Source organism: Armigeres subalbatus, chromosome 3 (assembly GCF_024139115.2).
Source record: "Armigeres subalbatus isolate Guangzhou_Male chromosome 3, GZ_Asu_2, whole genome shotgun sequence".
NCBI classification, from domain to species: domain Eukaryota; kingdom Metazoa; phylum Arthropoda; class Insecta; order Diptera; family Culicidae; genus Armigeres; species Armigeres subalbatus.
The window spans coordinates 6,047,735-6,068,173 of NC_085141.1; the positions used below are offsets into that span (position 1 = coordinate 6,047,735).

General features: G+C 37.7%; 1 protein-coding gene across 2 annotated transcripts in view; it reads left to right on the forward strand.

Annotated features, from left to right (window-relative positions):
• LOC134219490 (hemicentin-2) overlaps window positions 1-20,439 on the forward strand; it is a 514,836-nt gene that overhangs the window by 371,358 nt on the left and 123,039 nt on the right. For both annotated transcript variants that reach the window (XM_062698236.1, XM_062698237.1), the window contains exon 3: window positions 11,109-11,250. In XM_062698236.1, the coding sequence (XP_062554220.1) occupies window positions 11,109-11,250 (142 nt within the window). The remainder of the gene's footprint in view (window positions 1-11,108; window positions 11,251-20,439) is intronic.

Here is a 20,439-nt window from a genome sequence, read left to right on the forward strand (position 1 = left end):
TTTTTTTTTTCAAGAATGGTGGGAATGCATAGTAATTAATGCAAAAGCATGCAAAATGATAGAAAAAATGCAATATATCCCCCTAAAGTGCTTTTTTGACCTTTCCTATGTGATTTTTTCAGTACATTTTACGATGCACGAGAAAGGCATCATCGCCGCTAGGTGGATTAATCTGGGTTTTTCTTATACATATCATTAAGCGCCTGCTTTGACAAAAAAGTATAAGAAATATTAATAATAAATAACATTAAATTTTTTTACGTGTAGGTGACATACACAAAGTACATTGTAAAAAACGCATAATGCGAATCCATATAGGTGACAATTTGTTGAAAAAACTAAGTAAAAAAACATTTTCATAATCCCACCCTTATTCAACCTCAAGTTGAGATTAAACAAGAGTAGCTGAAGCCGAACGTCAAAGACGAAACACAGAGTACACTGTGAAAAGCGCATAATGCGAATCCATATAGGTGACAAACACAAAGTACATTGTAAAAAAAAATGCATAATGCGAATCCATATAGGTGGAAGTTTGTTGAAAAACTAAGTAAAACACATATTCATAACCCCACACTCACGTTGTGATTGAACAAGAGTAGCCAAAGCCGAACGTCAAAGACGAGACACAGAGTACACTGTGAAAAATGCATAATGCGAATCCATATAGGTGACAATTTGTTGAAAATTAAGTACAACACATATTCGTTGATTGACTTTACGTCAACTCTCAATGTGGCCGAACAGCCGAATAAACAATCTTATCCCCAACCTCGTTGGTTAAATTAGCCATCGAGGGATAAAATTGAATCAAGAACAGGCCATTTTGAGATCAGTTGCTTCAATCAGGATTTCACCAGAGAAATTATCATGTTGATAACATTTCTTACCGCGGGTGAGATTTCTAATGTATTGAATTGAAGATGAAATCAACAATCCCAGGGAGAGTCATTTTATCTGATACCTCAACTTGATTGTGCTGAGGCACCGGCTGACTATTTTGTTTTTGTAAGTTTTCTGGGCGAAAAATTGGGACAGCTGGTGTTTTAGATGATCCCGGATGTGGCGAAAAATTGCCAGCAACAAATTTGAACCCCGGTGTAGAGACTTTTGGGGGTTTTCCGCCACTTACTAATTTTTCAGGGGAGGATCGAGTATTCTGTTCGAAGACAGGAGCCATTTGAGAACGTTGTTGGCGTTGTCGTGTAGATCTCGCACGTTTTCTCTTTGTTCCTGTTTTGATAACAGTGTACTTTTCACCATCCCCAAAGTCGGAGCCTTTATCGTCTAGGGGCAAGGAAGAGAAGACATTAGAGTTGGTGATAAATTGGGTTGATGGTAAAGCGGCTGGGGTTAAGCATATGCGGTATTTCGAAAAATTTCGTTTCAGGTGGTTCGAAACGATATTCCGCGGAATTTCGCGGAATTTGAGCATGGCGAAATCTGATTTCTTGATTTCGTTTCGTTTCGTAAAATTACAAAAATTTCGCTAGAAAAAACTAGCTTCTAACGAAATTTAACGGAATTCCGCGGAATTTCGAAACAAATTTAAACTTAAACCATACTTTATATTATCAAAAATTTTGGCTGCGCCGCAGAACAAAATCATTAAGTTGTTTTCAAAACTTAAGGGCACTCCTCACGGATTCCAATTTTCAAAATACTCGCATTTTCAAGGGCACACCATTCGAAACGGAAGCAACGCACAACTGGGATTTTTATTTTTTCAGCTTTGCTGCGTCGCAGCATGCGTGAAAAAATAAAATGACAGTTGAGCGTTACTTCCGTATCGAGTGGTGTGCCCTTGAAAACGTGAGTACTTTGAAATTTGGATTCCGTAAGGAATGCCCTTAAGGTTATACAGTCGCCTCTCCACATCTCGATATTGAAGGCATCGAGATAGAGATAGATCCAGGAATGGAAGGAAAATTGAAATGGGTACTTGATCCAAAAAAGCTCGTTGCTATGAAAAAATGACAACAAAACAAATGTCATTTTCTCTTGGTGATATGTTTGTTATTGCCCACAGATGGTTTAGTAGCCTAAAAATTTGAACATTTCGACACAAGGAGAGTGATTCCAGAACAAAATATTTAGACCAACATTTGAAAAGGACGTAACAGCCAAAATTTATTCTTTCTGCTTCTTCGTCTACATATAAAGCTTTATATGTAGACGAAGAGTCAGAAGGAATAAATTTTGGCTGTTACGCCCTTTTCGAATGTTGGTCCAGATATGATCAGATCACATCGAGAGAGATATCGAGATAGGGAGGTTATCGATATGTAGAATGCCTAAATATATCTAGACTGAAGGGAGTGAGGAAACCATCCAAATAGGGAGAGATATAGATATACAGAACATCGAGATATTGTAGAGAGTCGACTGTACATTTTTTTCTATTAACGCTTACTACATAACCACATTCTTAGTCGTCAAATACGTATGTAGTTTTCTTCTATAAAACGTCTTCGGTGTTTCCAAGATTCAAATTTATATTTTGTGATATTTTTTACTATTTGTACAATATGAATGCGGAATCGATCGTGTTGCTGCTGGTCATGGAATAGCAGCTAGTCCTGGAGAACGCGAAGTGAAAAAAATCTACCTCGCGTAGAAGAAATTTGTTTAACCAGTGTACAATAGACTTTGTAGATGTTGATCACGCCAGCTAGTGTACGCGAAATGATAAAACTAATGTCTGCATCGAAGAGCACAACATTATTTAGTGCAGAATCGATCATATTGTAGAAGCTTATTAAACGAAGCACATGGAGCTTGCGTTGGATTGATTTGAAACACAATTTTGGTCTTCTTGTTTTCAAAATATCTTTGTTTACAATAAATATTTAGTCGCTTACCAAGGGGCTTCACATGAATTACCTTCTCTACTAACCAACGATTCCTTTCCCGCAGCGTTCACGGAGATGCAGAGCATTCCTCGGTCTTTTATAACAATGAGTGTGAAACTAATTTTCCTCTCCTAATCCTAAATTGTCTGTAAGGACGTAACCAGCATCGTTATTGGTCATGAATTGGAAACTCCGAAGCAAGTATACAATAAAAATAACTTGTTTGTAGCCCAAAAATATTATTTAATTGATGAGCTGTGCATATATACTGTTTCTCGGCCAATCAAGATTAGCAACTACGATGTGTACAGTTAGTCCAGCTAAGCTCTTCTTTGACTATTTGCACAATATGTAAGGAACATTGAAGATTTTTGGGCACTTCTAGATCTTCGCATGGAATTTGCAAAAAAAATACAGAACGGGTTGAAAGATCATTAAAATTGCTGAAAGTTCTTTACTTATGATTGTTTTCAGCTCATACTGACCATAACAGGTATAAGACAATATATAAGACTATGGGTCTGTGAAATTCAATCTAAAATACATATCTTTGTGAATTTTAGAAAGGTGCACAGGATTTTTCTAAGCATTCAGTTTCTAATTTTGACTTAGCTCAATACTATAAAACCACGCTGACAAGACAATATGAAGTATGCTTCAGCATAATTAAATTATTCTTAAGTCAACTAAGGTTTTAAACGAAATTTGAATCCGTATATGAAAAATCCCACAATTTCTATATTTTTTTATACTTACTTGTATAAAACTGATGTAAAATTGATCATATTCGGGAGCACACGCTCCACAATGAATTCCTTTTGAAGCGGCACAAATTCTGGTGATTCAATGCGGTGATTTATCACAGACTGCCTCTTCTGTTATTATAACTCTATTGGTGGCAAAACAGTTCTTTGACTTCGAAGAAGTGAAATCAGAATTTCATACATAATGTAAAACCAATTTAATAAAAATTCCGCGGAAGAAAAATTAAAATTTCGTTTCGTTTCGAAAAATTTCGAATTAAATGAACCTTGATTTCGTATCGTTTCGAAGTCTCGAAAGTAAATCTATATTTCATTTCGTTTCGATCCGAATCAACATAGACATTTTAAATTTCGTTTCGTTTCGTTTCGTTAGGAAAAAGTATGTTATCGCATACCCTTAGCTGGGGTGATGTTTTTTAGCATTTATGCGTAGGATCGCCTGGACCGCTGCTTTATCGAGCGGATTCGATGTTTCTCCCTCTCGATGTACCGAGCACACGCAGTGAGTTCATGAGGTGCTGCGCCCCAGCAGGTACACTTGTACACCTTACTGCAAGGACCCTCAGCATGCTGCTCGCCACATTTGCTGAACCGTGGTTTATTGCAACAGTAGGTCTCTGTATGACCAATCTGCTGGCACCTTTTACAGTGCATCACGGTCGGTACACAGAGATGCACTGGTAAACGAAGTTTCCTGAGAACAAGATAATCAGGAAGTGCTGATCCAGAAAAGGTCACACGATACGAATCAGACGGTTTTTTAGTGCCATCTTCTGACACGTGATTTATTTGCCTAACATCAAGTATCTGGACTGTTGGGACCGCTCGATTTTTAAACCCTCCAGTGCCAGTCTTGATGTCATCGCATGTAAGAAACGGCTCGGTGACCACTCCTCGGTCCGGGGGGTTAACGTGGCCGGATGTGTCGTTTACAGTCACACCGGAGGCCTCGGCCAGGGTGCGCTGCTTCCCAGTCACGAATGGCACAGTCCGCGTGTGAAAAAACGAACAGTGGGTAATGTCTGTGACATAACCGCTAAGTGGACGTAGGACTTGACTTGACCATACCTTTAAGATACATAATATGTCCAAATTTCTCACATCAATTATTCTGGATAAATAATCGGCGTTGCATACCATTCCTTGGCAAAATCTTCTCATCAAACCGACACAGAAATCAAATCTACCTCGAACAAGAATCATCAAAAAAAAATCAGAAAGTATCTGTCCGGTCACGAAATATTAGCCTCGACAGTGACAACCTTCCCACTGAAGGACTGCCTGAAATAAACCACAAGTTGGCTCAGCAGGGGATGTAGACTGTATCTCAGCCCTTCCACTGAAGAGCCTTCTAATCCGTGCGATAGCGACTGAAGGAGAACATTATTTTTAACTCTTAGAGCCTTAAAAAAGGCTGTTTGCTTCGGCTAAGTGCAAAAAGTAAGAAAACGATCTTTCAAATAACCGCGAATTTCTAGTGATGGTATAAAAAAGACTGAATGCTCTGCGAGCGAATGCACTTTTCTTTTATACCTTATTTTGAATCTTCTCTGCTTCCCAATTGGTGGGCCAATCAGCTAGTGTTTTGTATCCCGCTTCTTTATCAGCCAAAGCGTCATCATCATCAACGCGTTCGAGAAGGGCTTCTTCTTTTTTACGCTTGTTGCTCGCTGCTGGCGTCTATTTCCTAACGGGACTAACGGGAAGGAAGGAAACACCCGGACATGGGATTTCGGGTGATAAGATTTAGAATTGGTAACATGGGACGATCATTCAGTCACGTTCGCTTTGTGTGCGGTCAGTATCAAACAATGTTTATCTACATATTTTTTTATCAAAGCCAAAAAATCCAACATTTGATGAAAAATCGATTGATAGTTTATTAATGTTTGAGCTGTTATCGGTGTCTTTTTATCCAAATAAGATTATGTGAGAGATTTGGACATCTTATGAATCTTTAAAGGCATGGTCAAGCGAAGTCCTTCGTCCACTTCGCGGTTAAATCAGAAAAATTATCCACTGTTAGTTTTGACGCTATTTATGAAAATCACGCATAAAATTTTATCTCTAGAATATTAGATTTGGCACCCAAGTACAATTTCTATCCCGAAAGGTATTGAAAGCATTGATATTGATCTCTATTATTGGCTCTCTGAAGAACCGTTTGTTTTTTGGACATACATGCTGCATCATGTGGCTTTTCTTCAGCCTGTCTCGGCTCAGCACCGATGCCGGCCGGTCTCGGCTCGACTCTGCTGCTGCTGCCGGTATCTGCTCAGCATTGCTGCTTTGTCGGGTCTGTAGGGTGGACTGCTGATGTACTGGCTAGTTTTCGGCTGATGATAGTCGCTTCAATGGTGTCGAGCCGAAAAAGCGGTCGGTGCCGACTTCATTCCCTGCTAAAAGGTGTGAGTGCTGTTCAATCGATGATGCGGTTGCTTCGCTTGTCCCGGTCAGAATGAAAGGAAAAAATCGTGTTGCGCTATTTTTTGGCTTCTCGCCAGACCCAGCGGCTGCTCATTCGCTGGTGTCTGCACCAATCAGAACGTGGTAATGGAATGATGCAAGAATTATGCGGTACCCATATTTATAGGTTCCCTTGATCTCAATGTTTTTCATTGAAAACAGTTTCATGCCTATTGAAACAAGTTTTTCGGGTCTTATCAAGCATGGACATGGAAGGCATACTTGAAATCTGTCGATTGAGGGGCTTACCGCAGAAATTCGTCCACTGAGACGAACGCTATTAACGTTTAAAATCTTTCAACACAGCGTAACGCGGTCGATTTGAATATTTTGAAATGACACCCGGTATAGTAAAGAGAGACGTAAGTCCTATGTCAAAAAACCGGTGTAAAACCGCACTAGGCACTTCGAACGAAGAACAGGGAATGAGGAGATCATTATGAAATGTGGCAGGTTTTGTAAATTTTGCATCTACACGTTGAAACGTTTCGGTATTTTTGTTTATATTGGTAAAAATATCGAAAAAGCTTAAGGGTCATGATTTTTTAGGTGCTGAGTTGCGTACGTTTCAACTTATGATCTTTGTGGGCCACAATTCAATAAAAAAATTGGTACTGATTTAGTATTTACAATCAAACGAGTGTCAAATATTTTCCGTATTGTTATTTAAGGATTTGGTAGATTATAATACACATCAGCTAAAAAATTGGGTACATCCAAATACTTTTTTAGCAATGAAAACTCATGCTGCATGATTGTAGGAAAATGTCATGCCAGCTTGCATTCAAATATGTATTTCAGTATGTCCCTTATTTGATGATGACTAGAAACAACAAAAACAGTTGCAGTGTGCCATGACTGAAAACAGAAGTGTTTTTCTTCGCAGCGTCAGTTTTTTCAAAACATTCTCACAGAGGCTTGATGCCAATTAATTCAGATATGTATGTGATAATAAAGTGGTTTAATGGAAAACTGGGACATTTGGTGCGTATATATCATGAACAGACAAAAGTGTATTGCGGCGTAATTTACAATGAATGTCGCTGCAGTCGTTAACACCGGGTAGATTTTGGAATGCAGAATGGCCACTAATGCAGAAGTTCGGTGAGATCAAACTAAATTACCTAATTATTCATACATTATTCCAAAATTCTACTCTTTATAACTTTAATTATACTTAATTATATACATTGACGACAATCATACACACACATTTTCCGGGAGTACAACGCTTTCAAGTGCTGGTTTTAATCTATATAACATTGCGTTCTACTCAGTTCTTAATTCTATATATCCAGAGGTTGAATAATATTTATTTATTTATTTATTATTACAAATTATTTTGATATTTTACGACAAATTGGTTTAGTTTCATAATTATATGAATATGTCTTTTAATTCTTTTTTTCTTAACAGATATCGTTTTAATTGAATAGGCTATCGCTCTGCTCTGGGCAGATTAAGGTTTACTTCATTGAGCATTGGGGGCCATCCACAAAGTACGTCACGTTCCTAGGGGGGAGGGTGGGGTACCGAGCAGCGTGACGACGCGTACAAAAATTTTAGAGGTTTAATACAAAAAGTGTGACGAAGGGGGGAGGGGGGGTCGAAAATCGCCGATTTTTGCGTGACGTACTTTATGGATCTTCCCTTGAAACATTCTATTCTGTTTTAGCACCTTTACCTGTAGGTTATCAGTTGTCATTTTAAGCATTAAATATTGCGTATTTCTGATGGATTATTGGCAAATATTGCTTCACCCAACCAGCGGATGGCAGATTTTAATACAGTTCTGCATAAGAACCTTACAGAAACTGTATAATAATTGGGCATATACAATTTTTGGAATATTTTAATACAATCGTTGTATTGAAATTATACAGATTTGTATTATTTTAATACAATTTCTGTATAAAAATCTTACAGATTTGTATATGCCACGTTTTTATACAATAATTGTAAGATCTGTTTTTTGGGTAATAACACCCATAACATTATGGATTAATATTGTTCTTCTTATAACAATACCGAGCATCAACTATTAAGCTATCGTTATCCACCCCTATACACCTCATTTTTGTTGGGAGGGTATTTTACGTCGTTCCTAATATGTTTTACAAGTTTTTTTTTTAGTTAAAATGGAGTTTTTTTAGTTAAAAAATAGATCACTTTCTAAGGTAGATAATAGGAATTTTGTTAAACACATATTTAGTTGTACCATAGAGATCAATCATAGTCAGTTTATATACGATTGCAAACACTTCAATATGGGCGTTGGATTTACATTCTCATCAGCTGACTTATTATTTCCGATTTTTGTTTGTTCCAGACGTGTTTATTTTCAAGTGTGTCATCGTATCCATACGATTGAAACTATCAAGTTGCAAGGTGTGTAATTACTGTTGAACTCGCCAGCAAAAATGTGTTAATGTTTATTAATGTACAGTCAAACCTCCATGAGTCGATATTGAAGGGACCATCGACTCATGGAAATATCGAGATGAGGAATAGCAAATCTTTGGAAAACTTTTTAAAGGGACCATCACAGTAACCCAGAAAATATTTTTCAGTATGGCATAATTTGCTTCCATGAGTCGATATCGAGTCATAGAACATCGACTCATGGAGGTTTGACTGTATCACATGGCTCATCGTAGAAAAAGGAAAGCCTTGTGATTTATTTTGTTATGAGCTATTTGATTGAAACCCGTAATTTGACTTATAACAAATAATCGTCCGGATTATGTTTGAGAGCGTAAATATTAGGAAAAGATATTTTAATTACTAGATAAAGATTGTCGCTTCGGTTCCCTTTGTTCTGCTGTCCGAAACATATGTGGTACATACCTGTCAAATCGTATGGATTTTCCTTCTTCGACATTTAGCTCCCCTATCCTCGCCAGCAAAAGATGTTCCGGACAGCGACGACAGCGACAATCTTTGTCTGGTAACTAAAATATCTTTTGTATTAGGCCAAGAAAGATCTAGGCCTCACATTTTAGTTTTTTTTTCATTAGGTAGGAGATATGGAATAATCCCTACCATAATTTCTTTCAGGAATAAAAGTAACATGTACAACTGTCCCATCTACGACGTGTACCGTTAAACTGCCAATATTTTTTTTTCATTAAAATAAACTTTTTCTCAACTTTCTGGTAACTCGATGCCAATCTGATTGGTTTCTTCATAAATTTGTTAATATTTTATTTCCATAACTCGATAATCTCCCCATTTATTTAGGTACCCTGGACCGAACTAAGAACAAACTCAGCACTATGGACTGATGATACTAAGCCTCACAATGATTTTCATAATGATACATTCATAATATGTATTCATAGTATTTATTACTGTGCACTCTTCATTAGTTCATGTTTTCAAAGTAACTCACAATCATGAATAGAAGAGTCATATGTGGCATATGCCTTAAGCGAAACATTTTTCTTGATTACAGCCATGACCTATTTTAAAAAATTCTATTATATTCTATAGCGACATTTTCGTGAATTTATAGCCCCTTTAATTTTTCAGATCCAGGCCCAGGATCCAGGTCCAGTGATAGCGGTATTCTACAACCGAAACACCACCGTGTAACGTTGTGCTTACAGGTTATTTATAGTAGTAGTAGTTAGTAGTAGTTATTTATAACCTGAAATTGATGTTTCAGAGTAAAGTATCGGAGCACAGTAGCTTTCCAGGATTATGTGCCAGATCACTATTTCATATATTGCCTAAATTTCCTTTACAATATTACTGATTTGATTGTCTATATATGATATGGGGTTGGAAGGGTGCATCAGGGCATCAATGAAGTTACAACTGGCCAATGAAGTGGTAGCCAATCGGAGTCAAGGAAGGAAAGTATTAGTCGTTCGCGTCTATTACTTTTGTCTCCAACAGTTGTTAACCAGTTGACGCGCCCTTCTTCAAACAAACCATCCCGTGGAAAGCTTGACAAGTATTGCAAATTTCATTGTTCTTTTTGTTGGATCATTCTGCTGGAAGGAGACTCTCATTTTCCCGTGGGTTTCGTGTAAGTGTCTCTGCTTACAGGTCCACCACCCCCATTTTTGGCCCTTCATACAGCAGTATGTTGAATTCAAAATCATATTGAAATTTGACCTTACTGTCAAGTGGAACCGCATGCAGAGCAAGACTCTAGCCAGGATGGTGGCTAACTACATACATACATACATACATGACTAGAAACAACAAAAACTGAACTTAACCAAATAAACTTTTTGAAAGCGTATGAAACCCATTACCCTTTCTGAAAATAATATTTCTAATGCTACCGGCATGGTAAAAAGTATTAGGAGGCGAGCCAACACATTTTCGACAGTGACGTGTCACATTTATCTGACCATGAAAATTAACGGATTGTTAATCGATTTACCAAGTATGTAATTAATCACACCAATCCTTATTTGTCATAAGACGAGTTTGTACTATTCCATTTAATTCCACTTTTTCCACTACTAAAGTAGTGGAATTAAATGGAATAGTACAAACTCGTCTTATGACAAGTAAGAACATTCCACTAAAAGTTTATAATTTTCATATCCACCAAGCTCAACTTTTCGTTACCTATTTGATAGGCGGAACGTTTCGCGAAACAAATAGCGAAAATGAAGAAATGTCCCGCGAAACGCATGACAACTATTCGTCACATAAACATTGAATAATAACCACTTAATCACAAATGTTGACATCTGATCTGCTCGAGTCATCCGAACAGCACAATCTATTATACTGCCAGATTGATCCATTACCAATCAACATGTTTTCACATCCATTGAACTTAACTCCACTCATTACGCTAATTGATGAAGCGGCGGTGATTTTCGAGTGATACCATTCAAATAGCATCTCCCCCTACCGCATCTGGCTCTAGCCGAGTTAAAAGTAAACGTCATTTACCTTAGGACGGTCCTACTCACTTTCAACTGACCGAACGACACTTCACCGCACTTGAAAGCATTATCTCATAAATCTCTGCAATTTCCTCTCCACCCTCTATTTCCAGGCCCACTGTTCGAAGTCCAAACAGCTGTCGGTCTGGACGTATCGCTCCCGTGCGATCTGCTCCCGACAACGATGACGCTGATGAGCGACAAGGTGACCCTGATCATCTGGTACAAGGAAGGCAACAGCAAGCCAATTTACTCGTAAGTATCCATTCCTTGCTTACATGCCGGCACCATGTTCGTTCAGCACTGGCAAAGGTTCAGCTGCCTCCAGCCGACTCTGACTGACCCAACATGAAACAGTCGGACCAACCGGACACATACTTTGGTTCGTGTCGGCTTGGATGTTTGTCTGTTTGTTTTTGCTCTCTCAACTAGCGGTCGTCGTCGGCGATAGACAGTCGGACGGTCGGTGGCTGGCTGGTAGCCCGAGGACCGTGACTCAAGGGCCACTTATCTACCATTTTTCATCGTGTGCCGTCTCGTGCTCCATTATATGGAAACACGTACCGGCTGCTCCAGGTGTTACTCGGAAAAACGCTCCTCACATTTTCCCCACCCCGAAAGGGAAACTGGATTTGTGTGCCGAGCACTGTGTCTTAAATTTGATTAATTGAAAGCTTTCCGGCGCTGCTCGAGTGTTATCAGGAAAGTCCACCCAAGTAGCAGTGCCATCTGACCTCCCAGTCGCCGCTGTTATCTTGACAATAATTGGGCAACGCGGAACAGCGGTCGAAACTTGTATTACATGATTGTAAATTTGTTTCATTTTTAAATAGAATCATAAATGGAAAATAAGAAGCTGTTTGTACTCCAGGTTGTTCCCAGGAGACCAATAATAGTATTAATAAATCCTTTTCATAGGAATTAACCTTTTAATATGATCATCGTTTTAAGATCCTGTCGTTCAGGTTTTGACCGGTTGTTGCTCCAGCGCAGGTCACCGTGCTTGGTACTGAAAACGATGACAAAGTTTGCATAAACAGAACTTCCACGAGTGCCATCATCGTTTTGTGCCCGCTTCCACTGATGTTGTTCTTTTTCATCGGAGCCAGTTCCTGCCTGCCAAGTCGGAGCAGAAGGGACATCCGTTTGAAGCAAATTTTTTTCCCTCTCCTGCACTTTTCAGCACCATATCGTGGCAGTTCATTGCGGTTTACGTCCGCAGTGAGTAACGAAACAAGCGTGCCAATGCTCTTATATTTGCGCAAATGGGTACAGCCCGGAAATGGGGGAACAAGGAGCCAACAACGTTGTGGATTGCATTTGCTTCGTCAACAGCATTTAACAGTTCCAGCAAAAATAAGCCAGTAACAGCACAGCAGTGTCTAGTGCAGAAGATGATGATGATGATGATGACGGACTGAATCTCAAGTGGAATGTAAATAAATCTAAGCGAAATGAGAGATATTTTGCAATAGATGCTGCTGCTTTCCCCCTCCGTTTGCGTTTGATTGAGTGGGAATGGAAATGGCAGCAAGTGCATGAAAAAGAAAGTTATTGAATGGCATGAAAGTTTTTGTAATTCGAGAAAATAAATGTTGTTGGCTCTATTATCTCTTTAATTGACTGCCAAGTTTTGTTTTCTATTTTTTCTTCATTTTCGCATTTCAAGGCTATACGAACAATCCGAAAGGAAATGTTCATTTCCAGATTTTCAACACGTTTTTCATCTTTTCAGAAAAATAAAAAAAAAATCAATAATACTGTATGGCAATAATAATATAAAGATTGGAAGTATTTGTAATGGAAATTGTATACATATTTTGATTTCGAATTGAAAATATTTTTCAAATGATTTGAAATTCTAACTGAAATAAATGTTTCATCGCCCACATAAAAAATATAGTAGCGTCAACATTATTGAAAAACGCCATTTAAAATAAAAAAGTAGAGGGTTGTATCAAATATTCGACCGCAAATTGAACGTAGAATTACGTATAGTGAGATAGTGGATGCGAAATTTGATCATCAACATTTTATGCATAACTAGCAGACCCGACGAACTTCGTTTCGCCTAAAATTGATTTATTCTCTGATTAGTTTTCAAGTTATGAAGAAATTAGTGTGTTATATGGGAGCCCCCCTTTCCAAAGGTGGGAGGGGTCTCAAACCATCTTAAGAACCTTCCCCGGCCCCAAAAACCTCTGCATACAAATTTTCACGCCGATCGGTTCAGTAGTTTCCGAGTCCATAAGGGTCAGACAGACAGAAATTCATTTTTATGTATATAAAAAGAAAAGAAAAGAAGAGAAGAAGATATAGATTATGCCGAATGGCTAATAGTCGAAATGTAGTCAATTTACTGTTAAAGTGCAATTTTTACATTGGTTGCCAAAATTTATTTTCAATAGTTAAATGCATTGAATCAATTGTTTACAATAATTGTATAGAATCTTAGAGAGTTCATTAATCGACTCATACCAAAATCTCCGGAATCCGTTGAAAAACGGCTGAGTTGTTGGCTCGTACATCCTGACCTCTTTTCGTGACGGTCCCAAATTTGAAACTTTGAAACGACCCCCCTGGTTCACCGAAAGACGTAACTGTACGTCAAAAATAATAGAAAAAACACGTTGAAATGCCTCCATTATCAAAGAAGGCCTAAACATATCCCAAGATACATCGTTTTTTATGACCATTTTCTTACAATTTACTTTCAATAAATGCCAATCCTGAAAAAAAATAATAGAAATAAAAATGATTCAATATATTGAAAACAGTATTTTTTTAAACGTCAGTATTCAAAATGTTCAGTCCTGGGGAAATTTCCTGAAAACTTTTGAAAAATCTTAGAGTTTACGCAGAAATTTGTGTTCTTGAAGAAATTTCCGAATCAATACCTGTAGAAATTTCTGGGAGAATTTTTGTTTTTCAATATTAATTGATGTGTTTTTAATGGGGCATTAAATTCAACACAAAACAATCTGGGAGAATAGACTGATAAATTAGCAGACTAATGTTTCAAAGGATTTCTGAGAGAATTACTGAAGGAAAACAAATTTAAACGATCTTCCGGAAGTGTTTTTGGTGAATTTCTGAAGAAAAAACTCCTATTGGATTCAAGTGTAATTTCTAAACAAAAATCGGAGGATTGATTGAAAGATTTTCCGGAAAATTCTTGGAAGAACTTCCGGAGGAATTCCCGGATTCCAGGAGGAACTTCTGGAGACATACGTGGAGAACCCAATTAACATTGGATGCTGATAGACCGCTTATTCAACCAAAAATAATCCCGTGCAGCTAAACAAAAACTAGCTTTTTCAGCTTTTTGCTAGGGAATTTCCAGAGAAAATCCTTGGCAAACTTTCAGAGGAATTCCTGGAGGAATTCATAGACAACTTTTGGAGGAGCTCCTAGTGGATGCTGCTTTCGAAGTGCTTTCGCATATCTGCATATCGTTCACCACAAATATGTGATATTTGCAGTTCCACGTACAGAGCTTTCAATCATGAGTCCCTTATCGTCGCTGTGGTCTGCTCCGATTGTTCCAGTCCGTATTCTATTGTTGATTATTCGTTGCTTGTTTTTACCTGGCAAACAAGGCCAACGCATTGGATTTCCGACGAAGGCAAACAAGACGCTCGATGGCATTTTTTGTGTGAATCAGATCAGATTTGCACCTCCGGAGAGCAATTACTTCCTTCTCTTGTCAGCAAACGACCAAAGCTTTTTCCTGGGTTGGTTATCCGATCGACAGATACCACGAGGCTAAGGACCACTTAATGGAATCAAGTTTATTCTTTCAATTACACGAAGTACAAATGGTTCGCTATGCCGATCATTCAGCCTGCCGAATATGCCAATATTTTTTTTTTGAACAGTCAAGGAAATAAACAATAAATGTGAAATCAAATGAAATCCTAAAACCTTTGGAAATTCTTGAAGTTTTTCTTCAAAGGAAGAATATAAAATTGAACCGAGGGGAATTGATAATAATTGAAAGCTTGTTGCGAATTATTGCCCCAACTTAGTTTACTACAAACCATAGCTATATTTGGGTATTTTATCTAAATTAGATAAAAACACTAAACAATATCAATCTATTTATTTAGTTTTGCTGTCTGTCTGTCCCTGATAGGTGCTTATAGACTCGGAAACTAGTGAACATATTGGCGTGGAAGTTTCTATGCTGGGATTTGATCCTGATAGTGCTAAAACGCAGACCAATGCACAGTGTTGCTTTTTGTCGATTTCGTGCGCTTTTTTAATAGCATCGTTTCTGTTGATTTTTTCGCTGTAGTTTGTTTGGAGGAAACGTTAGATATCATAAAGGGTTTTTTTTTGAGAAAATCTGTGAAATGATTAATCCACCTAAAGTGAGATAAAAATTTTACTTTTTCACCTAAACCGTATATGCGCCTAGTGTCTTCGAGAAAGTTGTAGCGGATGGTATTTTAGGCCACTTTGCCAAAAATCATGTATCTGTGACTTATACTTTACTAGATATGTGACATTTACCGTGGAAGGCCCCTAAAATCAGTTTTTTGAGCATAACTTTTTTTTATATGTTTCAGGCACTTTTACACCCTTCTACAAAGTTGTTTGGCTAATAAAAATACACGTTTTTGTAGAACATTGCGAAGCTCTATCTCTTAAAATTGATAAGTTATTTGAGAAAATATGTTTTTCTAGGGTATTTGAGAATCGTATAACTTGGTCCGGCGCAAAATGGCGCAGACAACTTTTAGTTCTCTGAAGCTGCTGTATGTTGACTCTTGCCTAGCGATTGAAGCTTGTGTTTACACGAAATTACAAACGAGTTATATAGATTTTAAATTTTCTTGTTTTTGGCCTTACTCGTACACTAAGATTATGTATAGGCTATAGGATCGCACTAAAAACCAATATTTGATGGTGGCCCATAAGCCCATAGTTTTATATAGAAATTCGATAAACTGAGCTGATGTCTGTATGTGTGTATGAGTGTATGTGTGTATGTGTAGACATTTAAAAGACACCTTTTTGCCTTTCTCGTACACTAAGTGCAAAACTAAAAGACTTTTTTATTAAGACTAGATATACACATAGTGTCTTCGGGAAAGCTGTAGCGGATAGTATTTTGAGCCATATTGCCAAAGACACCCCAAGTCTAACTATTATACTTTAAAAAATATGTGACTTTTTCAATGGAAAATCCCTAAAATCACATTTTTTATCATAACTTTTTTTCTATTTTTCCAAATCTATATAACACACGTGTAATTTCGTGTAAACATAAGTTTCAATCACTAGAGAAAAGTAGAAGAACAGTAGTTTCTGAATCCTAAAAAGTTTTGTGGGCCATTTTGCGCCGGAACCCCTAGAAAAAACACCTTTTTCATTATAACTTTTAAGCTTTAAGAGATAGCGCTTCGCAATATTCCACAAAAACGTGTAGTTTTGTTTGACAAATAACTTTGTAGAAGGTTGGAAAAGTCTTGGAAAAATAGAAAAAAAGTTATGATAAAAAATGTGATTTTAGGGATCTTCCATTGAAAAAGTCACATTTTTTTAAAGTATAATAGTTAGACATGGGGTGTCTTTGGCAATATGGCTCAAAATACTATCCGCTACAGCTTTCCTGAAGATACTATGTGTATATCTAGTCTTAATAAAAAGTCTTTTAGTTTTGCACTTAGTGTACGAGAAAGGCAAAAGGTGTCTTTTAAATGTCTACACATACACACATACACTCATACACACATACAGACATCAGCTCAGTTTATCGAATTTCTATATAAAACTATGGGCTTATGGGCCACCATCAAATATTGGTTTTAGTGCGATCCTATAGCCTATACATAATCTTAGTGTACGAGTAAGGCCAAAAACAAGAAAATTTAAAATCTATATAACTCGTTTGTAATTTCGTGTAAACACAAGCTTCAATCGCTAGGCAAGAGTCAACATACAGCAGCTTCAGAGAACTAAAAGTTGTCTGCGCCATTTTGCGCCGGACCAAGTTATACGATTCTCAAATACCTTTAGAAAAACATATTTTCTCAAATAACTTATCAATTTTAAGAGATAGAGCTTCGCAATGTTCTACAAAAACGTGTATTTTTATTAGCCAAACAACTTTGTAGAAGGGTGTAAAAGTGCCTGAAACATATAAAAAAGTTATGCTCAAAAAACTGATTTTAGGGCCTTCCACGGTAAATGTCACATATCTAGTAAAGTATAAGTCACAGATACATGATTTTTGGCAAAGTGGCCTAAAATACCATCCGCTACAACTTTCTCGAAGACACTAGGCGCATATACGGTTTAGGTGAAAAAGTAAAATTTTTATCTCACTTTTAGGTGGATTAATCATTTCACAGATTTAATCAAAAAAAGCCCTTTATGATATCTAACGTTTCCTCCAAACAAACTACAGCGAAAAAATCAACAGAAACGATGCTATTAAAAAAGCGCACGAAATCGACAAAAAGCAACACTGTGCAATGCACAATTGATCCATAATGACATGTATGGATCGACCTCTGAAGTATTCAAGATATCCCTAATAGTCTAAAATAGTTTTTTTTGCCTTATATTAAAAATAGCGATAAATTCAGGGATTAACTAAAAATATATGAGATTTTTTTTTCTATTTCTAAATATCACGGATTACAAACATTCGTGAGAATTCTTAGCATTGACATTGATATTTTGCTTTCCAACCTCAATGTGCAAAGTCCGAGAGCTCTAGAGTTTTCAATGGTCGATTCCGATGCCGGCCACGTCCTTACGGTCATCGGGGATGGGAATGAAATGATGATGCAGTTACTCGCCCACTACAAGCCGAGAGCACCTCTGCACTTGCCTTATTGGAATTTGGGGGTTTAAGCTCTATGGCAGAGGTTCGTCTTGGTTAACAGATTGCCACCATCATCATAGGAATGATTATATATTCTTATAGGACGCAGGAAATAAGCTTTTCCGTTTATTTCCAATTCTAACAGAATGCTAGAATACTTGGTTTAAGGTATTATTTAGAAGATGGTAACAGTATAAGAATCCATTTCCGATTCTAGCGATTGCTAGAACATGAGAAGTATATGGAAGGATACAAAGTAGGAGAATGGAACGGGCCTCCTGCCCTACGACCGTATGAGACAGAAGCTGCAGCCATATGACCACCAAGCCCGTTTATATGAATTTGAGACTTCTGAAAATTAACTAGAATTATTTTGATTTTTCTGGGAAAATTTTGCCAAAGTAAAAAAAAATGCCTCAGTCCCACCAGTTTCTTTTGGAAGTTACCCAGAAGTCCATTAATTCCTTTGCAAGTTCTTCCAAGAATTTTTCTACAAGTTCCATCAGGAATTCCTCCGCACTTTCGTCCAAATATTCATCCTTAACACACTTAAATCATTTCACAGATTTCATTGAATATCGACGAATTTCACCAAAATCTGAATAGCAGAACTGTTGGTAATTTCACCGATTCGTTGTAATTTTTTTCTTTTTTTTTTGTCTTTATTAACGAGACTTTCAGCCCAATGCTGGCTCGTCTCGTATTTTTTCCTTTGTTCAGCTATCAAAACCACCAAAAATCTACAAAAATTTTCACCGAACAGTTCTGCTGATCAGAATTTGATGTAATGTCACAGAAATCTGCGGTTTATTTTGAGTGTGAAGCTCTTCCAGAAATTTTTCCGCAAGTTCCTACAGGGAATCTTCCGTAAGTTTCTCCAGGAATTACTTATTAAGTCTCTCCAGGAATATTTCAGGAAGCTCCACAAGGAATTTCTCCCAGATTTCTTCGGGAAGTTCCTCTAGAAATTCCTCCAAAAATGCCGCCGCTAGTTTCTCCAAGAGCTCCTCCGAAATTTCTTTCTGGAATTCCTTTCTAACTTATTTCAGGAAAATCTCCGGAAGCTACTCCAGGAATACTCCAGGAAGTTCCCCTAGGTTTTTCATCCAGGAATTCTTCCGTAAGTTCCACAAGGAATTCCTCCAGAAGATTCTCGAAGATTTATCTCAGATGTTCCTCTAGGCGTTTCCTTGAAACGATTTATTATTTTTGAGCGTCTTAGGCGAAATGTTACACGGTTAAAAAATCTATTACTCTTCCATTTACTTCCACTAATTAATTTTTGTGTATTAAACAGATACGTATTTCGTTTTCTAATTGAAAACTTCTTCAGTGTTTTGTTATCGACTAACAAAACACTGAAGAAGTTTTCAATCAGAAAACGAAATACGTATCTGTTTGATACACAAAAAATAATTAGTGGAAGTAAATGGAAGCATAATTGTCTTTTAACGGTGGATTCCTTTGAATGTTCTTCCGAAAGCTCTTCCAGAAATCCCTCCGGAAGTTCCTCCAGGAATTCCTCCCAAAGTTCCTCTAGAAATTCCTCCGAAAGTTCCTCTAGGAATTCCTCCGAAAGTTCCTCCAGAAATTCCTTCAAAAGATCCTCCGGGAATTCCTCCGGAAGTTCCTCTAGAAGTTCTTCCAGGAATTCCTCCGGAAATTCCTCCAAGAATTCCTCCGGAAGTTCCTTCAGGAATTCCTCCGGATGTTTCTCCAGGAATTCCTCTCAAAGTTCCTACAGGAATTCTTCTGGAAGTTCCTCCAGGATTTCCTCCGGAAGTTCCTCCAGGAATTTCTTCGAATGTTCATCCAGGAATTCCTCAGGAAGTTCCTCCTGGAATTGCTCTGAAAGTTCCTGTAGGAATTCTTCCGGAAGTTGCTCCAGGAATTCGTCCGGAAGTTCCTTCAAGAAATCTTCTGGAAGTTCCTCCAAGAATTCCTCCGGAAGTCTCACCAGGAATTCTTCCCAAAATTCTTTCAGGAAGTTCCTCCAGGAATTCCTCCGGAAGTTCTTCCGAAAGTTTTTCCTGGAAATCCTTAGGAAGTGCCTGCAAGAATTCCTCCGGAAGTTCCTACGGAAGTTTTTGCAGGAATTCTTCTGGAAGTTCCTCCATGAATTCCTCCGGAAGTTCCTCCAAACGTTCCTTCAGGACTTCCTCCCAAAATTCCTCCAGGAATTCATCTCAAAGTTCCTCCATGAATTCTTTTGGAACTTCCTCCAGGAATTCTTCCGGAAGTTCCATCGAAAGTTCCTCCGAAAGCTCCTCCGAAAGTTCCCCCAGGAATTCTTTAGGACAGCGGTTCTCAACCTGGGGTACATGTACCCCTGGGGGTACCTTCGCCGAACCCAGGGGGTACCTCGAATGAAATGCTTAATGGCGGATGAATTACAATTTCAATCAAAACTTATTGATAAAGTTTTGACAATTTTGTATTTTATTTTTATGTTTAAACTTTGTCTTGTACATAATATGTATGGCGATCAGTAGATCATGGCATATTGAATCCTGACCTCCACAACCAGAACAATGGATGAAGGGTTGTGAGACAAAATCATCAAAAGGGCAAAACCTGGAATGAACAAATTTTAAAAATCTTCTATG